The sequence below is a fragment of the Hemitrygon akajei genome, chromosome 19 (assembly GCF_048418815.1).
Source record: "Hemitrygon akajei chromosome 19, sHemAka1.3, whole genome shotgun sequence".
In the NCBI taxonomy this organism is placed as follows: domain Eukaryota; kingdom Metazoa; phylum Chordata; class Chondrichthyes; order Myliobatiformes; family Dasyatidae; genus Hemitrygon; species Hemitrygon akajei.
In genome coordinates, this window is record NC_133142.1 from 50332724 (window position 1) to 50358009 (window position 25286).

General features: G+C 39.5%; 1 protein-coding gene across 2 annotated transcripts in view; it reads left to right on the plus strand.

Annotated features, from left to right (window-relative positions):
- rad18 (RAD18 E3 ubiquitin protein ligase) overlaps positions 1-25286 on the plus strand; it is a 238750-nt gene that overhangs the window by 102121 nt on the left and 111343 nt on the right. For both annotated transcript variants that reach the window (XM_073072485.1, XM_073072486.1), the window contains 2 exons: positions 14929-15002; positions 15086-15146. In XM_073072485.1, coding sequence (XP_072928586.1) covers positions 14929-15002; positions 15086-15146 — 135 coding nt within the window. The remainder of the gene's footprint in view (positions 1-14928; positions 15003-15085; positions 15147-25286) is intronic.

Sequence of the window (25286 nt, forward strand, 5' to 3'; positions counted from 1 at the left end):
GACCAGACCACTCATCAGAACTGGAAAGGAATGGGGTGGAAGCCAGAATAAGAAGATGGGGATGAAGGGAAGGAGTTAGAAGCTAGCAGGTGATGGGGGATAATGTGAGATATTGAGTGGTGATGAGTGGATGAGATAAAGGGCAGAAGAAGGAGGAATTTGATAGGAGAGGACAGTAGACCATGGAATAAAGCGAAGGATGTAGGGAACCTGAAGGAAGTGGGGGGCAGAAGGGAAGGGTTAAGAGGGTTCCTGGAAAGGGGAAAACAAAAAAAAAGGTGGGGGCAGAGGTAATTAGTGGAATGGTTACTGGAAGTTAGAGAAATTGATGTTCATGCCATATACACTCTGGCTACGTTATTTAGTAAAGAAATGTACCTGATAAAGTAGCCACAGGAGCAGAATCCAGAGTGGTCTTCTAGTGCTGTAGTCCTTCTACTTATTGTGCATTCAAAGATGTTCTTCTGTATCTGTTGTAACTTAGTGTAAATTACTGCTGTAACACATGGATATTTGGGTTACTGTTACTTTCCTGTCAGCTAGAAACAGTTTGGCCATTCTCCTCTGACCTCTCATTAAAAAGGTGTTTTTGCCCAAAGAATGCCAGCTCTCTAGATGTATATTTACTTTTCAACACCATTTTCTGTAAACTCTAGAACAGGGACTGTTGCTCTAGGGACTGTTCTTTGTGAAATTCCCAGGAGATCAGTAGTTTCTGAGATACTCAAACCACACCATCTGAGATCAACAGTCCCTCCATCAGAGTTATTTAGATCATATTTCTTTCCCATTCTGATGTTTGGTCTGAAGAACTACTGAACTTCTTGACCATGTCTGCATGTTGCTGCTTCACGATTCGCTGATGAGATGTTTGCATTAACGGTTAGGTGTACAGGGGTACCTAATAAAGTGGCCAATGTGTGTATACTATGAAGCTAGACTTAAGGTCATGGGTTTGCATTATATATTTTGCAGAACAGATCAGAAAGCTCTTTGAAGTGACAAGTTAGATCTTCTCAGATGGTTATTTGCTTTCTATCTGCCTATAGCCCTCAGAGGGTAACACACAAATGGAAGGCCCCTGTGGCATTCTTCCCACTGAGAGAAGCCAGAAATCCTAGCCATTAAGTTCTAGTGGTTTAACAGTGTGTGGAAAATCTCAACTGAGACTCACCTTTAGTATGTAAATGAATATGGCTGACAGAAAAGTCACAACTTGCTGCAAGTTCAACTTTTTCATTTATTAGTGTCTACCTTATTTTTTCTTTGTTGGATTGTGGAAGTATTGATGAGGACTACAAATGTGGAAGGGATTATGGCAAAATATTCACAGTAATTTGATTGATTTTCTACTCCTCCAGATATAGAGCGTGAATGAATTAATTGTATCTTAATAAGTACTTCTCCCTGTAAGTTGCAATGAGGAGGCATGTTGAAGGAATACCCTACAGTTTAGGAAGGATTAAGGGTTAAAGAATAAGTTTGAGACCTAAATCATTGGTTGTTTGTACATTACTGTATAAAATGTCAGTGATTATTCAGTACAAAACTAGATCCATAAGAATAAGCCTTCCAGGTGATCTAACCTGTAATTTTATCTACTCCCATCTCAAATAAGGTATTTTAGCTTTGGGGAAGATGCATAAGAAGGCATGAAAAAGCCTCTCTGGATTTATTGACTGAGACGTGAAAGGGATCTGAGTCAAATCCACAAGATTATTGATTGTATCAAATGGACAAAGTTTGTTTTTAGGTGACAGAGCTAGTGCAGGTATCTGGTTTAAATGATGACATTGTGCAGAAGATTATTTCAGAAAGTATGAGCCCTGTGGTGTTGCAGTCTGTGCGCAGAAGTACTTTTAGTTGTAGCACTTTAGCAAGAGATACACAGGCAAGTGGAATGTATAACTTACATATTAAGGTTTTGGGTAACTGGATGATTTTGTAGCAGAGAATAATTTGATGGGCTTCCTCAATTAGCTACAATATGGGGTAATTGTTTACCTCTCCCTGGTGATGGGAGATAAGGTATTGAAATTGGTTTATTTTTGTCATATTGTATGTGCCAAGGTCCAGTGAAAAGCTTATCTTGCAGACTGTTCATACAGAACATTTCATTATGTTGTTTTTGGAGGTAGTACGAAATAAAGAAATAACAGAATGCCAAATAAAGTAACTGCAGAGAAAATGCAATGAGGGTAGACAATGTTGGCAGTGGAGGTGCAATGTCATAATAAGGTAGATTGTGAGGTTATGAGTCCATTTTATCTTACTAGGGAATGATTCAATAGTCTCTTTAACTGGATCTTGGACTTTGTGCCAGAAAGACCCCTGTTAGTCCAACTTGGCAGCAATATCTCAAGTTCCATCACGCTGAGCACTGGTGCCCCCCAGGGCTGTTTACTTAGCCCGCTGCTGTTCACTCTGCTGACTCATGACTGCACTGCTAGATCCGGCTCAAATAACATCATCGAGTTTTCTGATAATAACAGTGGTTGGCCTCATCAGCAACAATGGTGACTTGGGTATACAGACAGGAGGTAGAGAGCCTTGTCAAATGTTATGAGAGCAGCAATCTGAACCTCAACATGGACAAGACAAAAGGGATTATCGTGGACTTTAGGAAGGCACAGGTTGACCACACTCCACTGCATATCAATGGCTCTGCCCTGGGGTGATTTTAAGGTTTCATAAAGTTTCTTGGTGTGATTGTAATGGACGATCTAACCTGGACCCACAACACCTACTCACTAGTCAAGAAGACAGCAGCATCCATTTTCTGAGGAGACTGAGGTGTGTAAGTCTTCCCATCCCTATTCTAACAACTTTCTACAGGGGCACCATTGAGAGTGTTCTATCTGGCTACATCATTGTGTGATCACTATCCTACCGAGGATAGTAATAGCCGTTGAGAGTATCACTGAATCTCCCTCCTGCCTCCCCATTTGTGACATTTATTAGGAGCGTTGTATACAAAGGGCCCAAAGCATTGTTGAAGATCCCTACCACCCATCCTACAAGCTCTTTGACCTATTACCATCAAGAAGGGGGTACAAAAACATCAGCATTAGGACTGCCTGACTGGGTTACTGCTTCTTCCTCCATGTTGTGAGACTAATGAATACTGAGGCCTCATCACTATGATAGCAAACTTTTTACTTGTGCTGCTAACTACAGGCATTTTGAATTATATTTTAACTTATTTATGGTAATTATTTTGTTTTCTGTGCTTTGTGTGATACATGTATTGTGGGTACACTGTGGTTCAGAGGAGCATTTTGTTTGGTTATAAATTGTATATGTATAGTTAGATGATAATAAACTTGAACTAGAACAACTGGGGTAGAAGCTTTTCCTTTTTACTGAATGTTTATACTTTTCTCTCTTTTCACAGATGTTGCCTGACTTCAAAAGTTAAAAAGTTCGAAGTATATTTTATTATCAGAGTACAAATGTCACCACATAAATCCATGAGATTCTGAGATTGCTGAACCTGTTGAATGTTCCAAATTTCTTATTTTTATTTCAGATTTTGTTTTTTATATGTTAACCTTTAGATTCTTCCGGATCTGCCCGTCTAAATTAAATATATGGTTCTCTAAAAGATTTAATATTTTGTCCTCCACTGTACTGCTAGACCATCAGTCAACTATAGCAGCGGTAGCATATTTAAATGTTAGACTCATGACCAAATGTATGAAGCAACTAAGTGCAATTCAATACATTTGAGCACATTGCTATTAATTTAAAAATATGCAAAAAGCCAAACTTGAAATATATGGTACATTTGATTAGGAATTCAACATCTCTTTATATTTTAATAGTGGTTCATATTTTGCAGTTGATTTGGGAAATATGGAATGGTTTAATTTCTTGTTAGGAGTCTCCTGTTTGATACTGTATTGGCTTATGAGGAATTCCAGGTAGTTTCAGTATTAGTTATCTTTTAATTAGATTAGATTTTCCTGCGTTTACTAAATACATTAAATATGTTATTTGGCATTTACCATTTAGACAATAGACAATAGGTGCAGAAGTAGACCATTCGGCCCTTCGAGCCTGCACCGCCATTTTGAGATCATGGCTGATCATCTACTATCAATACCCGGTTCCTGCCTTGTCCCCATATCCCTTGATTCCCCTATCCATAAGATACCTATCTAGCTCCTTCTTGAAAGCATCCAGAGAATTGGCCTCCACTACCTTCCGAGGCAGTGCATTCCATACCCCCACAACTCTCTGGGAGAAGAAGTTTTTCCTTAACTCTGTCCTAAATGACCTACCCCTTATTCTCAAACCATGCCCTCTGGTACTGGACTCTCCCAGCATCTGGAACATATTTCCTGCCTCTATCTTGTCCAATCTCTTAATAATCTTATATGTTTCAATCAGATCCCCTCTTAATCTCCTTAATTCCAGCGTGTACAAGCCCAGTCTCTCTAACCTCTCTGCGTAAGACAGTCCAGACATCCCAGGAATTAACCTCGTGAATCTACGCTGCACTTCCTCTACAGCCAGGATGTCCTTCCTTAACCCTGGAGACCAAAACTGTACACAATACTCCAGGTGTGGTCTCACCAGGGCTCTGTACAAATGCAAGAGGATTTCCTTGCTCTTGTACTCAATTCCCTTTGTAATAAAGGCCAACATTCCATTAGCCTTCTTCACTGCCTGCTGCACTTGCTCATTCACCTTCAGTGACTGATGAACAAGGACTCCTAGATCTCTTTGTATTTCTCCCTTACCTAACTCTACACCGTTCAGATAATAATCTGCCTTCCTGTTCTTACTCCCAAAGTGGATAACCTCACACTTATTCACATTAAACGTCATCTGCCAACTATCTGCCCACTCACCCAGCCTATCCAAGTCACCCTGAATTCTCCTAACATCCTCATCACATGTCACACTGCCACCCAGCTTAGTATCATCAGCAAATTTGCTGATGTTATTTTCAATGCCTTCATCCAAATCGTTGACGTAAATTGTAAACAGCTGTGGTCCCAATACCGAGCCCTGTGGCACCCCACTAGTCACCACCTGCCATTCCGAGAAACACCCATTCACCGCTACCCTTTGCTTTCTATCTGTCAACCAGTTTTCTATCCATGTCAATGTCTTCCCCCCGATGCCCTGAGCTTTGATTCTACCCACCAATCTCCTTTGTGGGACCTTATCAAATGCCTTCTGAAAATCGAGGTACACTACATCCACTGGATCTCCCCCGTCTAACTTCCTGGTTACATCCTCAAAAAACTCCAACAGATTAGTCAAGCATGATTTACCCGTGGTAAATCCATGCTGGCTCGGCCCAATCCTATCACTGCTATCTAGATATGCCACTATTTCATCCTTAATAATGGACTCTAGCATCTTCCCCACCACCGATGTCAGGCTGACAGGTCGATAGTTCTCTGTTTCCTCCCTCCCTCCTTTCTTAAAAAGTGGGCTAACATTAGCCATTCTCCAATCCTCAGGAACTGAACCTGAATCTAAGGAACATTGGAAAATGATTACCAATGCATCTGCAATTTCCAGGGCCACCTCCTTTAGTACCCTAGGATGCAGACCATCTGGACCTGGGGATTTGTCAGCCTTCAGTCCCATCAGTCTTCTCAACACCGTTTCCTTCCTAATGTCAATCTGTTTCATTTCCTCTGTTACCCTATGTCCTTGGCCCATCCATACATCTGGGAGATTGCTTGTGTCTTCCTTAGTGAAAACAGATCTAAAGTACTCATTAAATTCTTCTGCCATTTCTCTGTTTCCCATAACAATTTCACCTAATTCATTCTTCAAGGGCCCAACATTGTTCTTAACTATCTTCTTTCTCTTCACATACCTAAAAAAGCTTTTGCTATCTTCCTTTATATTCCTGGCTAGCTTGTGTTCGTACCTCATTTTTTCTCCCCGTATTGTCTTTTTAGTTAAGTTCTGTTGTTCCTTAAAAACTTCCCAATCATCTGTCCTCCCACTCACCTTAGCTCTGTCATACTTCCTTTTTTTTAATGCCATGCAATCTCTGACTTCTTTTGTCAACCACTGAGGCCCCTTTCCCCCCTTTGAATTCTTCCTTCTCTGGGGGGATGAACTGATTTTGCACCTTGTGCATTATTCCCAAGAATACCTGCCATTGCTGTTCCACCGTCTTTTCTGCTAGGCTATCCGTCCAGTCAACTTTGGCCAGCTCCTCCCTCATGGCTCCATAGTTTCCCCTGTTCAACTGCAACACTGACACCTCCGAGCTGCCCTTATCCTTCTCAAATTGCAGATAAAAACTTATCATATTATGATCACTACCTCCTAATGGCTCCCTTACTGCAAGATCGCTTATCAAATCCTGTTCATTACATAACACTAAATCCAGAATAGTCTTGTCCCTGGTCGGCTCTCATACAAGCTGTTCCAAGAATGCATCCCGTAGGCACTCTACAAACTCCCTATCCTGTGGTCCAGCACCAACCTGATTCTCCCAGTTCACCTGCATGTTGAAATCCCCCATAACTACTGCAACATTACCTTTGCCACATGCCAATGTTAACTCCCTATTCAACTTGCACCCAATATCCATGCTACTGTTTGGTGGCCTGTAGACAACACCCATTTGGGTCCTTTTGCCCTTACTGTTCCTCAATTCTATCCACACAGACTCTACTTCTCCTGACCCTATGTCCCCCCTTGCAAAGGACTGAATCTCATTCCTCACCAACAGGGCCACCCCACCCCCTCTGCCCACATTTCTGTCCTTACGATAGCACGTATACCCTTGAACATTCATTTCCCAAGTCTGATCTCCCTGCAGTCATGTCTCCGTTATCCCAACAACATCATAGTTACCCATTCGCACCTGGGCTTCAAGCTCATCCGCCTTATTTCTGACACTTCGTGCATTCAGATATAGAATTTTTAGCCCATTTCTCCTCTCTCCATTTGAATCGCTGTCTATTGTGCTTAACCCAGCTCCCCGAACTCCCATCGGGCTATACGCCCCTAGAATTTTGTTGTCCTTCCTAAAATTACTTATTCTTTCAACACATTTAACTCCATGTTCCGTCAGACCATCCCTCTGTACATGTGTCCTCCTTATCATTTGTTCCGCCTCACCTTTCTCTACTACACACTTAATATTCTGGAACTGTGTAGTCCCCACCTGTCCTTTATTCTTCCTCTCGCTATCCTCTCTCACATTCTGGATCCCCGCCCCCTGCAAATTTAGTTTAAATCCCCCCCCCCAAGAAGTAAATGTCCCATTTACTATAGAACAATTTAAAAATGCTTTATGCTTCTGATCTAAAGCCTGAAACTGACCTAGATGTTATAATTTGTGTTCCTGACCAAACAGCAACCTACAAATAACCAGGGACTATTCGTTAGACTTTGAGAGCTTAACATGAGAGGCAACCTTAAAAATGGTTCCATCTTAGTTGCATCAAATTCACATGTATTGATATCAGTGCTCTATGAAGTAATCAGCTGATAGAATGTAAGAGGGTTTGGAGGAAATATACTAGAAGTATTATAGAGTTTCTGCTTTTTTATCCACTTTATGAACATGCTTTCAGGAAAGCTGGGTGAATATTTTCTAGGATATTGGGATCAGAACGATAGATAGTCGGGTCTGAATCTCCCAAACCTTGGAAAGTTCAGACTGAACTCCACAAAGGGACTCAAGGCTATATAATCTGGAAGTTGTGACCAACAATATTTTGTTCATTTGCCATGAAGTTAAAGACCTCAAAATTCAGCTGTGGTGTCAAATGGGGAGGTACTGTAATCCCGTATTGACTGCACAGTGCTTACATTTTATGTCTCTTGTCAGTCTAATGCCTTCTGCAATTTACTTGGCTCATCAGTTTGTTTTCTTGCCATCTTAGTTTCATAATTGACCCATCACATAGCAACTGCCTCCAGGTAGATTTCAGTTTCCCTCCAGGTAGATTCTATTAAAGCTTTCTTTCTCTTTGCATACCATTTAAAATTATTTCAAACTAATCTGTTTAAAATAAAGCATCTTTCTTAACATGCCAGTACTCTGAAACCCAGTCACCAATAAATCCAATAGAAGTAATTAAGCTGCTCTCTTTTTCAAACAGCGCAAAATACCAGATAAAGGCCATGAGTGTAATAGGGTTCTCCACTCTTTACATCAATAAAGTTAGCAATGGAACATGATAGCAAAAAATATATAACTTGCCAGTCCAATAATTTTCCCATGTTGACCTACTGCAATTCATCATACTTTTTAAATATTCATGAGTCTGGAAATAACTTGATCTATGATACTTAACTGCATAGTTTGGAATGTTTATCTGTTCTCTGACTTTGGTGAGATGCATGTGAAATCATATGTGCACTGCAACTTTGTTTCAGACACAACTTTGTTAGATCTCCCCACTATTAAAGAGTGAGGATTTAATTTCTCTGACATTTACAAAATGGGTATTTTTCATTTAAAGTAAAAGTTGATGGGAAGTACATGACAACAAAAAAATTATAGTTGTTGGTTGGTATCATAAAAAGTGAATGAAGTTCATGTGCCATCTGCTGGTCACACAGAGCTAGAGAGTGGAATTGAATCAGGGCAGACAGAGAACTTGGCAATCAAAGCTGGAGAGTTAAAATGGTGAGTGAGGATGAAATTACAAATCAAAAGGATGGCAAGATATGGCAGTTTAGAGGTCAATAGAACAGGTAGATAACTGCATGAGCAGCAGAATGAGAGATCAAACTTGTAAACATTATAAAAGAAATGGAGCATTGAAAAGACCATTAATCAAAAGGCCATGGAGAACTTTGCAATGTCTTCTGATTAATAGTGATATATCAACTTTATGTTTTATGCCAGATGTTGACAGGGTAGCTGTACTGTTCCAGTACTTTGTTTTTTTCTTAAATAACAAAACTTAACAGCAAAATAATGTTATTTGCAAAATTGTGATAGTTCAATTGGCTTTCTCATAGCATGAGTACTTACAGTTAATAACGAGAATTCAGCCTGAATAATGAGTCCATAAAATTGGGTGGAATATTTCTTATCTGAATGCTTAATCTTTTGAGGATTGTGGTAAGATGGTTATAAATATATATTTTTTTGTGGTTGCATACCACATAAGCAGCTTGGTGATTTTCTTTCATACATGAAGGAACAGGAGGTTTTTCAGTCACTTGAATCTGTTTGACCATTTAGTTGTTACAGCTTTAGACTAGGTACAAACTACAGAAAATTTGGATTTCTCTAAAGAGATGCAAGAAGTCAATTTCCAAACTATGTAAAAATATAAATTAATTAAACTTGGATTAGCCTGCTTAATCAAAAGTTAATTTAATAGCATATTATTTGTTCATCATTATCAATGAACCTTACTGGTGTTGTGACTTACTAAAATGAGCCACATAGAAGGGAAAATATAAAAGTTTTCATTCACCGATGACCTTCGGAGGAAAGGGGGAGAGTGGAAGAGGGAGGTCCATGAAAATCACATTCCCTGACATTGTACCACAAGTGCTTTTGGGTAGGGAGTTCCAGGATGTAGACCAAACATCATTAATAGAATCAGATACTGGACACCACACACTTTCAGTGGAAATCGGAGGAACTGCAAACATCCAATGAAGCCATTCATCACCACCTTCTGGGGGGCAATTAGGAAAGTGCAATAAAGGTTGGCCTTGTTTTTGTAGACTTCATTCCAAAGTTAATTAAAAACTCATCATTGAACATAGCAGTTGTATGATCATGCTTGACTAATGTTCACTAGCAGTGCAAAAGCTCTTATTTGGAACCCAGGTGGGTTTAGCAGGAGCATGGAGTATATTGTTTGGGGTAATGAAGAAAAAAGCATCTAGCAGCAGTATTTGGTCTTCATAATTTTTGGAAGCGTTTGAAATTAAGAAGAGTAAAAAGGTAAGACTAAAAGTAAATGGAGTGACTGGATAAAATCTTGGCTAGTTTTATATTGTGGGAATTCAGTATCATAAGGTATGTTGAATTAAGGATAATGAAAATATGAATGAAGTGTTAAAATGTTGAACAAGTCAGTATGAATTTTAAATGCCTGGGGTATTAAGACAAATATTTAGTTTAGTTGATAGGTTCCCATGCAAGGCTCATGGGTAACTTAGCAGGCGTAGCTTTGATGCCAGTGATCAGGGCTGCACTGAATCATACTTGAGAAGAAATAGAGAATCAGTTAATAATTCAGGTGGAAAGAAAAGACAGGGGAGTATGTGTCTTATTGGACTGAAAAACCAGCGGTACAGGTTGGAGGAGTGGTTTGTAGATGTGGAGACATGCAAGACTATGGCTTCAGTCTCTCCAGTATTTAATGGAAGGAATTTTCTGCTGATCAAAATTAAGCAGCACGAACATCTTTATCTGGTGGACAGGTTAAGAGGGGTGGTAATGCTGGATTTGTAAATTATCAGATTGCATATGGAATTGTAAATTGTGTTTTCAGATGGAAGGAAACCTTCAGCCAAGTATTAACCCAGACTGTGTTGAAAATATTGACCGTAACACGTTACATTTTCCAACAGCTGAATCTTCATTCCTGCCAAGGCATCTGCTTAATTTCTTTTGCTGGATAAATCATTCTCTCAGATTTATCTGAATTATCAGATGTAGACATCATTTTTTCTTTAAATGTTGCAGACCTGATGAGAAAGTGAATTGTAAGATTAGAACTTACAATCAGGTTATTAAGGAAGACTGACTGTGATTCATTGCTCCATAATCAGGAGCTGGTCACCATGCTGCTTTAAAGCTTCAGACAGGTTGTAAAGAAATGTAATCTGTCTCCCTTTGTTGGCAGCTTTTTTTTGGATTGTCATTATATGCTAGACTCCTGTAGCTGGTTATAGGTGTCCTGTATGCAACGACAAAGGTAGAGTTTAGGTTTTTTTTATATAACTGGTGAAAATGTTCTGGAGATTAACAGGGAGGGTTTGGTCAGTCATTGTTACAAAGACCGCGTGCAGTGCAGAATGGGCTTTAGCATCTTTGTTCTGCATACTGTGCCTCAAAGATTAAATTCTTTTATTAGATTTATTTTAGATCTCATCATTGGTGCACTGTCTTCCGATACGCCCATCCATGGCCTCCTCCGCTGTTGTGATGAGGCCACACTTAGGTTGGAAGAACAACACCTTATATTCTGATTGGGTAGCCTGATGGCATGATCATTGATTTCTCAAACTTCCGGTAGTGCCCCCCCAAACCCCTCCCCCTTCTCAATTTTCCCATCCCCTTTTCCCTCTCTCTCCTTGCCTACCCGTCACTTCCCTCTGGTACTCCTTCCCCCCATTTCTTTCTTCCATGACCTTCTGTCACTTTCATCAATCAACTTCCCAGCTCTTTACTTCATCTCTCCCCCTCCAAGTTTCACCTATCACCTGATGGTTCTCTCTTCCCTCCCCCAACCTTTTAAATCTACTTCATCATTTTTCTCCAGTCTTGCCGAAGGGTTTCTGCGCAGAATGTCGACTGTACTTTTTCCATAGGTGCTGCCTGGCCTGCTGAGTTCCTCCAGCATTTTGTGTGTATTGCTTGGTACAAACTGTGCCCACTTCTTATGAAACATAAACTGTGTGTGTTGCTTGGATTTCTTCAGATTTTCTGTTGTTTGTGATTTGTTTACAGTTTATACCAAGCTTTTTTCACTCAATAAAATGTATGTAACATGTTAGTCAAATATGATTTTGAAGTGCCCTAAAGATAAAAAAAATTAACTTTATTTGTCACATGTACATTGAAACGTACAGTGAAATGCTTTGTTTAGCATCAACAACAACGCAGTCTGGATAAGTGCTGGGGCAGCCGGCAAGTGTTACCATGCTTCCGTGCTAACATAGAATGCCCACAACTTTATTAACTCTAACCCATATGCCTTTAGAATGTGGAAGGAAACTGGAGCACCCGGTGAAAACCCACGTAGTCACAGTGAGAACATACACACCCATCACAGACAGCTGCTGGAAATGCACCCGATCTTACAGCTGGCTCTGTAAAGCATTACATTAACTACTTTGCTGCCATGCTGCTCTGGTCTGGATTGCTTCCTTTATAGTAAATTAACAAATTTGGAGCTTGGCAAATGTTTCCTGTAGTATAATAATGACTGGTAACTATTTATCTCAACTTAGTCCAATCATAATTATTCCTATTTTGTCTCTTCTTTCCACTTCAGTAGAGTTTCAAGTTATTTAATGATGTTTGCTTAATAGTTTAATCAGAATCAAGATTATTGTCATTGACATAAGTTATGATTTTTTTTGTTTTGTGTTGTTGAGATATGGACAAATTGATTGATATTTACAGTATGGTTTTGCCTTCCTATTTGGAGGTGGTTTGCATCTTTCATAGGTAATCTAGCTTTGTTTGATGGGCAATCTTCAATTCTGAACTGTAATAGGAAGAGCTTTTATTGGAGATGCTGTTTCTACTCCAGTACTCCTTCCTTCAGAACTCGTCAAATTTCAGTGAATGATAGCGTTCCATTAGTCCTAAAAGTGGTTCATTGACTGAAGTTGAGGTTTAAGAGTCTTATGGATTTGGTTTCCTCTGCAAGTGTTATCAGGGATGGTAACCATTTCGCCAGATTTCCTTGTGGTTTACTTGCGACATTTCTAATCACGCTGTCAACACCATCTGAGCACAGCAGCTAGCAGTACACTGTGGTCAAGTCAAGCAACACCAGCACTGTAGTCTTGATCATCTACACATTCGGCACCCTGTTTAGCTTTTTAGTAAAAAGTCAGACGTACTTAAATATCCCCCAGGGCATTAGATAAATTATATCTGTATTAAGCAACAAAAGCTTGATTGTGTTTGGAGGATTAAGTGCTTATTTCTCTACAGACGGGATAAGATTGTGAAGGATTTAAAAGCAAGGATGGCCACTTGAAAATAATGATAAAGTTAGACCGGGCGAGAGTAGAAATGGACTGGAGTCCAGCCAGAGGGGGCATTTTCAGAATGTTTTATCTACATAATGCTGTGACTGTTAATGTATTTCCAGTGGCTTTCTGTTTTTATTATAAATGATTCATGCTGATTTTGCTTCCTTAAAACTAAAAATACACATATTTGTCTTTGTTGCTTAGGTCAACCGGTTTCAGCAATTCCCTGTGACAATGAGAAACTTTCTTGGTGTTCCCATGCTGGTTTCCTTTTGATCTATCACTGATTTTCAATCTGAATTATATTGGTTTTGGTGGAATGCTGGCAATTAATCACACGTACTTTGTTTAAATAAATGACATTTTTTGTGACCTTTGGCTATTCATGGGAAATAAGTCATAAATCTTCCTTGGCATTTAATTTTATTTTATTTATTCTGTTAATATTCTCCTTAAAACCATGCATCTTTAAAAAAAAAATTATGACCCTCAAATAAAAGCTAATTTATGACTCAAAATACTCCCTGACCTTTCCCATATATTTTGGATGGTTGTAGCAAGTCAGTGCACCCTATCCAATGGTCTTGTGCTAGCTTGAGCAGCAGAATGGAGATGATTTGGGTTTCCAAATTGTGTTTTGTTTACTCTGTTTAGTATTGCCATGAAAGCTGGTTGAAAGTCAGCTGACAATTTGATGCTGTTTGTTATTAAATAAGCTGGCAATAAATGTTGTTCAGGCCATTGGAGTGTTGGCCATCTGCCAGGAGGTATTGGTGTGGTTGTGCTGATCATTAGTCATGGAGAACTGATGTCCAACTGCAATGTGTGTATCAGTGTGTGCCAATCCTCTGGGCCTGCCCAGTGTAGCTCGGAAGTACAGAGCATACGGATGCTGAGAAGCAGTTGTACCTGACCCTTTGTTTCAGGCTGTAAAGGCGTTCTCTAAATTGTATGAATGTTCTTTTAAAATTATATTTCTTTACTTCACTTCTTGGTCCTCCATCCCAGGTAAGAACCTGAGCAATTCTCAAATCAGTATTCAAATTAAATTACCACACATCAAAAAAATCCATTACAGCTGCCAAATTAACCTTGAAATCTCCTAAAACTCATTCATATATATGAGTTGTATTTGATGGTCATTTGTAAGCTGTGGGGGCCTTTATGTTTTTAAATTAACAGCAGTTTAATTTGTTTTTAAATATTTTAATTTTGTTAACTTATTCTTTGGGTTTTTGATTACTTAAATGCTTCTGATGCCTCAGAACCAAATGTATCAGGTTTTTGATTACTTAACTGGCTCTGATGTCTGGTATGGGAGTGGGGAGGCTACTGCACAAGACTGAAAGAAGCTGCAGGGGGTTGTAAATTCAGTCGGCTCCATCTTGGGTACTAGCCTGCAAAGTGCCCAGGACATCTGCAAGGAGCGGTGTCTCAGAAAGGCAGTGTCCATTATTAAAGACCTCCAGCACCCAGAGCATGCCCTTTTCTCACTGTTACCATGAGGTAGGAGGTACAGAAGCCTGAAGGCACACACTCAGTGACTCAGGAACAGCTTCTTCCCCTCTGCCATTTGATTCCTAAATGGACATTGAACGCTACCTCACTTTTTAAATATATATTATTCCTGGTTTTTTTTGCACAATTTTTAATCTATTCAAATATGTATACTGTAATTGATTTAATTATTTTTTCCCTTCTATATTATGTATTGCATTGAGCTGTTGCAGCTAAGTTAACAAATTTCACGACATATGCCAGTGATAATAAAACCTGATTCTGATTCTGTAAATGAAGTTTAGAAATATTGAAAAGGCCTTCTGTCAGTTGCGCTTAATGCTAGTTTGGTCCACAAGCAGATCAGAAACAGATGTGTTTGCATGCCAAGGAAACTTTGACCACAAGTTTAACATTTCATATTTTATTGTTACAATTCAGTCGTATATGAGATGTTTGATATAGTGAAAAGGAGAGAAAAATACTGGCTTTTTTCATGATTGAAATGATTTTCAATTGCTTTTTTTCATTCAGCCAAAGACATTGCCAAAGAAATTGAAAAGAATGAAAAGATCCGAGCTCAGCTTGAAGCCAAAGTGGTTGAAAATGTAAGTGTACTTTAATGCTTTCTCTGTATTTTAATCTACCTGAAGGAGAAAGAAAAAAGTTATAGCTCAGTTGTTTTCATTAGGCAATGAAATTCACAAAGGATCAGTCAGAAGAAGAAATTGATGCGCTCCACAAGGACTATCGTAAGTGTATAATTTTTTTAAACTAGTGCCTTTTAGATTTTGGAGCCTTGTATTTGAATGCATAAACAATGACAGTGTTTACACTGTCCTGTGACCAGCACTCAAACCTTGAGAGACAAGGATGTCCCCGGAGAGGGATCAGTGAAGATTTACTGGCATGGGTGAAGGAAATGAGAGACTATGGCTGGGATCCTTATCAGAGCAGAGTACAGGGGATTTGGTAAATATGTTCAAAATTATAAAAGATTTTTGAGATTGGTAATTGCTTTTATGGGGTTTTTGGGTTTTTTGGGTTCTAACGTTTAACTGTCATTCATTCGTTGGGGCACTCCTCTGTTTTTGTGAATGTTTACGAAGAAAAAGAATTTCAGGATGTATGTTGTATACATTTCTCTGACATTAAATGTGCCTATTGAAACAGCTTAAACAAGAGTTCAACTTCAAGTTTATAGCCATTTACCTATGCACGTGTATATAGTTAAATGAAACAATGTTCCTCAGGGACCCAGGTGTAAAACACAGTACATATATCACATACGGTACATAAAATAAAATTAGCACAATAATATTAACAAATAAATAAAGTATTCTGTAGCTGTACAAGTTCACATAAAGTGTGTATGCAACATATAAGTAAGTACTGTATACAACAGCATAATGCTACTGGAACTATCATAACTAATGTATACAGGGTTGTAGCACAGTGTTCAGAAATCTAGTCTGGAAGAAGAAGCTGTTACACAGCCTAACAGTCCTCGTTCTTGCATTGCGGTACCTTCTGACTGAGTGTAGGAGGTCAAAGAGATTGTGGGACAAATGGGAGGGATCATTGGCAAATGCAGTGCCTTTGGTATTTGTCTTGGATGGAGGAGTGAGAAACTGGCGATTCTCTCAGCAGTCCTCACAATCAGTTGCAGGATCTTGTGCTCAGATTCCTTTGATTCCCATACTAGATGGTGTTACAGTTGTCAGGACATTCTCAAAGATGCTCCGGTAGAATGTGGTTAAAATGGAGGTGGGGAACCTTGCTCACCTCAATCTCTTCAAGAAGTGGAGGCACTGCTGTATTTTCTTGACTGAAGAGATGGTGTTGAGGGACCAGATGAAATCATCCGTGATGTATACTCAAGAAATTTGGTTCTCCTGACTCTATTCACAGAGAAGCCGTAAGGAGTGGTCAGCCTGAGCCTTCCTGAAGTCCACAATCATCTCTACCTGTTTGCAGCAGTCCACTGGCTTCTCTGCCTGCTCCCTATATGCTGACTCATCATTGTTGCTGCTGAAGACAACTACTGTTATGTCATCAGTGAACTTAATGATGTGGTTACAGCTTGGATCTAGCAGTACAGTGATGCATTAGCAGCAACTGAGCACATAGAAAGGCTCCTCAACTCTTTCTGTGCTACTTTGATGACTGTATTGGTGCTGTATTATCTCTAGAGAGATTGTTTACTGATAACTTTTATAAACCTACTGACTCTCTCAGATGTCTTGAGTATACATCACCTTCCACCCTGTCACTCATGTATAAAAATGCTATTCCCTTTTGTCAGTTCCTCTTCACATCTTTTCCCCGGACGAGACCTCACTCTCTAGAGTATCAGAAATGTCCTCCTTCAGAGAACGGGATTTCCCTTCCTCTACCATTGACGCTGCCCGCACTCACATCTCCTCCATTTCTGACATCTGCCTGCACCCCATCTTTCTGCTGCTTTAACAGAGTTGGAGTTCCCCTTGTGCATACCTGTCACCCCATGAGCCTCCACATCTAGCATATCATTCTCCACAACCTCTGCCATCTTCAGTGGGGTCTTACCATCAAACACATCTTTACCATACACATGCTCACACACACAGACATAGACGCACCCCACTAAATTCTCTCCTGGCACTTATCCCTCCAAGCGGAAGAAGTGGTACATTTGCCCTTTCACCTCCTCCCTCACATCCATTCAGGGCCTCAAACAGCCCTTCCAGGTGAGGCAACACTTCATCTACCGATTCCCATGCTCCCAGTGTAGCCCCCTCGGAATCAGCGAGACCCAGCGTAGATAGGGGATCACTCTGTTCAGCACCTTCACTCTGACTGCAGCAAGCAAGATTTCCCAGTGGCCAACCATTTTATGTTCAATCCCCATTCCTATTCTGACATGTTGGTCCATGGTCTCCTCTATTGCCATGATGAGGCCACTCTCAGGCTGGAGGAGCAACACCTCATAATCCGCCTGATGGCAAGAACATTGATTTCTCTAACTTCTGATAATTTCTCCCCATCTTCTCTCTTACTTCCATCCTCCATTCTGGCTTCCCTCTTTTTCTCTTCTGCTCACTTGCCTATCACCTCCCTCTGGTGCGCCTCCTCTTTCCCTTTATCTTTTCTACCTTTCACATCCCAGCTTCTTCCTTCATCCCCTACCCCCTCACCTGCCTTCACCTATCACCTTCTAGCTTGTACTCCTTTCCTTCCACCAGTTTCTTACTTCGGCTTCTCCTTCCTTTCTCTTCAGTTCTGATGAAGGATCTTGGCCGAAAATGTCAACTGTTTATTGCTTTCCATATATGCTGCCTTGCCTGCTGAGTTCCTTGAGCATTTTGTGTGTGTTACCCTGGATTTCCAGCATCTGCAGAATCACTGGTGTCCATTTTAGGGCAAAGTGGTCAATAGTGTTGCAAAACTGTAGTGATTAATGTTGGGCTGGTTGATTCAAGAACTGAATGGTTGAATAGAAGTAGCCATTCTGGAACTTGGTGATGTGAGATTTCAAGCTTCTGTCCCTCCTGCCCGATGGTAGCTGCAAAAGTAGATGGCATGGCCTGTATAGTGAGAATCTTTGATGATGCATATTATGATCTTGTGGTTGTACCTCCTAGAGATACAAAGTTCAAAGTAAATTTATTATCACAGTATATATGTGGCAATGTATAGTACCCTGAGTTTCATTTTTTGTAGACATTCACAGTAAATACAAAGACAAAAAAATCAATGAAAAACTGTACACAAAGATGAATAAACAACCAATGTGCAAAAGCCACCAATGAGCAAATGCACAAATGGGAAAAAAACTGAATAGTAATAAGCACAAGAAAATCTGCAGATGCTGGAAATCCAAAATAACACACACAAAACCAGGACTCATGAATCCTGATGAAGGGTCTTGGCCTGAAACGTTGACTGTTTGCACTTTTCCATAGGGGTTGCCTGGCCTACTGAGTTCCTCCAGCATTTTGTGTGTTACTTTAAATAGTAATAAATAAGTAATAAATATTGAAAACATGCGTTGTAGAGTCCTTGAAATTGTCTCCATACTTTGTGGAATCACTTCAGTGTTGGGGTGAGTGAAGTTATCCACTTTGTTTCAGCCTCATCATATGCTCAAATTTCATAGGTAAGAACATAATCTTAAAAATGTCTCCCAAAATATATCAAAAGTACAAGAGTACGAGTATTTTAATTTTAATTGCTGCTATTTTCTTACACAGCCAGTGTCTAATATAGCAAAGTTACACTCCTGTGTTGACATGTTCCAACTTAATGTATCATGTTTTGTTGCTCAATGTGTAACTCTATTAGATTAGTTTATTGACATATACAGCAGAATGCAATGAAAATCCTTGTTTTAATGAAGTCCACAGAATTATCAATATGTTCCTTTGCATATTGTTTATTTACTTTTATTTCATTGAGATCCAGCACAGGTGACCTTGGGTTCAACTCCCCCCCACTGCCTGTAAGGAGTTTGTACGTTCTCCCTGTGACAGCATAGGTTTCCTCTGTTTGCTCCGGTTAAATCCACAGTCCAAAGATGAACTGGTTGGTAGGTTAATTGGTCATTATAAATTAACCTGTGATTAGGCTAGGGTAAAATCAGGGCAATTGCTGTGCAGCATGCCTCAAAGGGCTAGATGAGCCTATTCTACACTATCTCAATAAAATAAAATAAATACAACAATATGCAAAAGAACAAAATGGTGCAAAGGTTGTAATACGATCTGAAGTAGTGCAAATCAAAACTAAAATGACAATAGCAGGGTAATCGAAATGGGAAATTTAAGCATATGAATATGTGTCAGTATCTCCAGGAAGGGGGTGTGAAAGAGGTGATTGGTACAGATGTCTGATAGTATTGGCGGGAGCGATTTTTTAAAAAATCAGGACATCTGGGCTTTCAAGCTCCTGAATCTTCTCTCAGAAGGTAGAAGAGAGAAAAGGGAATGACTATAGAGGCAAGCATCCCAAAAGTACTGGCCTTCCTTAAGCAATGCATCATGAAGAGGGAGTGAATGGAAGTAAGTGATGTGTCTGTAATTGACTGGGCTGTATTTACCACTATCTGTAGTTTCAGTCAGTCAAGAGCAGAGCAGTTGTCATAGCAGGCTGAAATGCAAACAGATCAGAATACTTTACACTCTTGAACACTATTCCTGACTCCCAATCTTGTCTGTCAACCATAGCATATAATAAAAGGTCTGTAGTATCCTCAGATCTTGGCCACATTTCCCTATTTTTTTAGAGAAATATAGAAACATAGAAAACCTACAGCTCAATACAGACCCTTTGGCCCACAATGCTGTGCTGAACATGTACGTACTTTAGAAATTGCCTATGGTTACCCATAGCCCTTTATTTTTCTAAGCTCCATGTACCTAATCAAGAGCCTCTTGAAAGACCCTATTGTACTCAGCTCCACCACTGTCGCGGCAGCCCACTCCACGCACTCACCACTCTCTGCGTAAAAAAAACAACTTACCCCTGACATCTCTGTACCTACTTCCAAGCACTTTTAAACTGTGCCCTGTCGTGTTAGCCATTTCAGCCCTGGGAAAAAGCCTCTGACTATCCACACGATCAATGCTTCATATCATCTTATACACCTTTATCAGGTCACCTCTCATCCTCCGTCGCTCTAAGGAGAAAAGGCTGAGTTCACTCAACCTGTTCTCATAATGCACGCTCCCCAATCCAGGCAACATCCTTGTAAGTCTTCTCTGCACCCTTTCAATAGTTTCCACATCCTTCCTGTAGTGAGGTGACCAGAACAGAGCACGGTACTGCAAGTGGGGTCTGACCAGAGTCCTATATAGCTTCAACATTACCTCCCAGCTCTTAAACTCATTCCCACGATTGATGAAGGCCAATACACTGTATGCCGCCTAAACCACACAGTCAACCTGCGCAGCAGCTTTGAGTGTCCCCAAGATCCCTTTGATCCTCCTCACTGCCAAGAGTCTTATCATTAATACCGTATTCTGCCATCATATTTGACGTACTAAAATGCACCACCTCACACTTATCTGGGTTGAACTCCATCTGCCACTTCTCAACCCAGTTTTGCATCCTATCGATGTCCCGCTGTAACCTCTGACAGCCCTCCACACTATCCACAACACCCCCAACCTTTGTGTCACCAGCAAACTTACTAACTCATCCCTCCACCTCCACTTCCTCATCCAGGTCATTTATAAAAAATCACAAAGAGTAGGGATCCCAGAACAGATCCTTGAGGATCTGGTCACCGACCTCCATGCAGAATATGACCCACTCTTTGCCTTCTGTGGGCAAGCCAGTTCTGGATCCACAAAGCAATGTGTTTTTGGATCCCATGCCTCCTTACTTTCTCAATAAGCCTTACATGGGGTATCTTATCAAATGCCTTGCTGAAATGCATATACACTATATCTACGGCTGTACCTTCATCATTGTTTAGTCACATCCTCAAAAAATTCTATCAGGCTCGTAAGGCGAGACCTGCCTTTGACAAGTCCATGCTGATTATTCCTAATCATATTTTGCCTCTCCAAATGTTCATAAATCCTGCCTCTCAGGATCTTCTCCATCAACTTACCAACCACTGAAGTAAGACTCACTGGCCTATAATTTCCTGGGCTATCTCTGCTCCCTTTCTTGAATAATGGAACATCATCTGCAATCCTCCAATCCTCCGGAACCTCTCCCGTCCCCACTGATCATTGCCAGAGGCTCAGCAATCTCTTCCCTCCCCTCTCACAGTAGCCTGGTGTATATCTTATCTGGTCCCGGTGACTTATCCAACTTGATGCTTTCCAAAAGCTCCAGCACATCCTCCTCCTTAATGTCTATTTGCTCAAGCTTTTCAGCCCACTGTAAGTCATTCCTACAATCACCAAGGTCCTTTTCCGTAGTGAATACTGAAGCCAAGTATTCATTAAGTCCTTCCACTAGCTCCTCCAGTTCCATACATACTTTTCCACTGTCACACTTGATTCGTCCTATTCTCTCACATCTTATCCTCTTGCTCTTTCTTTTGAAGTGCCGGTTCTGTTCTACCAATATTCTTTATTGTTTTTCAGTTTACAGACGTAAGGTTAAGAAGAGATTTACTCCTTTTAGACCATTATTTAGTTAGATCTTAAACGTTTACCTGTTTGGTTAACTCCCTATGTACCTGAACAATAATCTTTCATTCTTAGTCCTGAATTTGTGAGTCAATCCCATACCTGTTGGTATGCGCTCCATATTTTCACTTTGCTTGTGCAAGGTACTTGTCTATTAATGGTTTTCTGTTTGCTCTGATGTTTCCTATTTCTCATCTCAGAGACAAAAAAATATTGCTGTTAGGGTGCTGGACCAAAAACATTATAGCTGAGATTTTATCTTCCTTTCAAGATAAATACAGTATAGTAAATGTAAGCATTGGCACAAATCCATAAAAATCCAGTGAAAGAAACCTACCATGTGTGTCTCTAGTTCCTACACCAATATGGTGAACATATCTGTCTTGTTCGATGTAATGGCAGATCTATCAATTATATTATGCTGCAACTCCAAGCGTTCAAAAACTTCCTTTCAGGACAACCAGGGATAGACAATGTGAAGACTTTGCCTGAATGCCCATAAACTGAGATTAACTTAAATATAAATTATTTCTTGTAGATATCTTCCCATATGTCATTGTGTAATTTTACTGATGGAGATGCATTTTTTTTAGGACTCAACTCCAAGTAAGAACTAAATTAAAAATTAACTTTTCTATTTTCTATTGCTACAGTACAGTTTCCCTCTTTTTGTTAAGCTGTGGGTTAGCTGTTATTTGTTTTGAATTTGTTTTTAACCCAGTCTGGAAGCAATCAATATTTCCAGAGCAATTTTGATCTCTGATTTATTAAACCCAAGAGTGCACTCTTTACCTTTCTCTAGTCAGTTTTATTTTGTCATAGGTATTATCGATAAGGATTTTTAATTTATTGGATTGAGATGGTGTTGAGATATTTAGCCCTCCATTGATCAGGAATATGTAAAATTGAGCCTTGCTATGTTCTGATATTTATTTGATAAGTAGAACAAAGTCCATTCCCTGTAAAAATGCTATTGCAGAAATAATGCAATGCATGGTGGCTTTTATATGGCACAGATCCATGTGTTTTCAAATTTACTGTAAAGGTAAATAAAAAATTAGAAGCTAATGATTCGATAATCTGTGAAACAGAATTTACAACCCCAATATATTTCATTTTATTCAACTCAAAACCAATAATTCAGAAAGTGATGGATTTATGCTCCAAGGTATTCTTCAATAATTGTTTTGTTCTATTAAATTAGTGATATTGAGGGCTGAGGAAGGACGCCCAGAAATGAATAATGTAAAGCGAGGCCATGGAAGTAAGTTGCCTCATGAATTATATGTTACCTGACAAGAAATTAAATAATTGTTTCTTTGTGGTGTGGAGCTATTTTTGCTTTGAGTGGAGATGAATCTGCAAATTATCTCATGTACTTCTACTAGGTCTGTTATTCAATACTCATGGACTAAATTCTTTACTGTTTCTGTCAGTGGTACCTGAGTTTTCTTACTATACAGGAAAATGTACTGGTATATGTTAATATTTTCAGACTAACCTTCAGTGATACTATATCCTGACTTTCATCTACTGATCCTCTTGAGTTTATTTCCTGTTATTCTGACCCCTTATGTATCTTGTATTTCATATATTGGCGATCTGTACTGTAAAGGGAATGAGTTTTTAGAATTCTCTCACATATCAGAATCAGATTTATTGTCACTGTCATATGATGTGAAATTTGTTTTTTGGCAGCAGTACAATCTTTCTTGTCTACATCCAATTTACATCTTTAAGACTCTTAGAATCTACCCCTTTAACTAAGCTCTTAGTTAACTGGCCTAATTTATCAGTTTTTTAAGCTAGCAGTATTTTGCTGTATTGAAAATCTATAAAATACAGGTGGTTGAGACTGAAAAGGCTAGTCTTTTTTCACTTGTGCTGGAGATTAATAGGGGACATGCTTGAGGTATATGAAATTGAGGAGCATAGAGTAGATTGTGCAAGACTTTATCCTTTATCAATGCTGAATTAAACAAGAGGACGTAGATTTAGGGTAAGAAGTGAGAAATTTAGATGGGATCTGATGGGGAGCTTTTTGTTGTAACTGAACGAAGTTACCAGAGAAATGTAGCTGGTAGATATAAAACTCATAAAAGTTGTTATTTGGAACACACACAAGCTGGTAACCTTTGGAGTCATAACAGAGTGAGAATGCGGGCAGGGGTTGGTAGGGGGACTCTCTGACCCAACATTTCAGAATATTTTATATGTTAAACAACAAAGGTAACAGGACATTTTCTGTAGTTACAATGTCCTCATACTGCTACTTTTGAGTTAAATACAAATTTTCAAATGCTTGGATCTACCCACTAACACCCAAAATGAGTGTTAATTACTGTGGTCTCCATGTTGTGTTCATGGAATGGGGTGTTGATTGCATTCATGCATACGCAGACGTCTCAAGTCAGTTGGATGTTTCCTGTTCCGAGCTGCATTTCCTGCCAGAGCTGAATTTAAAATTTAATCTACAATCCATATTCGGGTCTGAAGGTTGGTTGCTGTTGAATTAATATTTTCTATATTGCATCTCCAAAAAAGATGCCCAAACAAGCTATATTACATCTACAAACTGCAGCCTAACAAGCTATATTGCATCTCCAAAACTTGCTCTAACAAGCTATATTGCATCTCCACTATACGCCCTTTTTCACCCAGAGTGGCAAGCACCCAAATGCACTGCTAGAGAGAGTAATGAAAGCAAAGTCACCGACAGCATTTAAGAAGTATCCCTATTGAACATTAAGTTCTATACACCTTGGCATGGTAACCTAAAGACCACGTGCTTGAAGTTGGCCTTAATATGGTTGAGTGCCTACTGATTATGGGAGATATAGTGGACAGAATGATCTGTTTCCATGCTGTATGGATTTATGACTTAATGCCTTGTCCTTGACAGATATCTGGAACCAGGCTGCCACTAAAATGGTGGCCTAATGTGATTGTAGGTTATGAAGAGAAAGTTCACTGAATTTGATTGTCCAATTAGTTTGAAAGGTCATAAATGGAGGACAATTAGATTGTATGTTCCATCAAGCCTGTCCCACCTTTTGACCATGGCTGATTTCCCTCTAAACCCCATTCTCCCGCCTTCTCCCCAAAACCGTTGATGCCCCTACTGATTAAGAGCCTGTAAACCTCTGCTTTAGATATACTCAATGACGTCGGCTTCTTAGCTGTGGCATTAAGCACTTCATTGTGTCCACTTTATCTAGGCCTTTCAATATTCGGTGGTTTTCAGTAAGATTCTTCTCATTCTTAAAGACTTCAGTGACTACAGGCTCAGAGCCATTAAATGCTCCTTATAAGTATATTAACACTTTCATTTTTGAGATCATTCTTGTAAACCTTCTCTAAATCCTCTCCAATTCCAGCACATCCTTTTTAAATATAGGATCCAAAACTGCTCACAGTACTCTAAATGTGGTTTAATGAATACCTTATAAAGCCTCAGCATTACATCCTTGCTTTTTTTTAATACTAGTCCTCTCGAAATGAATGCTCATGTTGTATTGGTCTTTCTTACTACCAACTCAGTCTGCAAGCTAGTCCTGAATCCTACACTAAGACTTAAAAGTCTCTTTGTACCACTAATTTCTGAACTCACTTCCCATTTAGAAAATTGTCTACACCTTTTTTCCTTTTATCTAAGTGCTTGATTATATACTTCCTTACAGTATATTCTATCTGCTACATCTTTGTCTATCTCCTAAATTACTGAAGTCCTTCTGCAGACTCCTTTCCTCAATATTATGTGCTCTACTT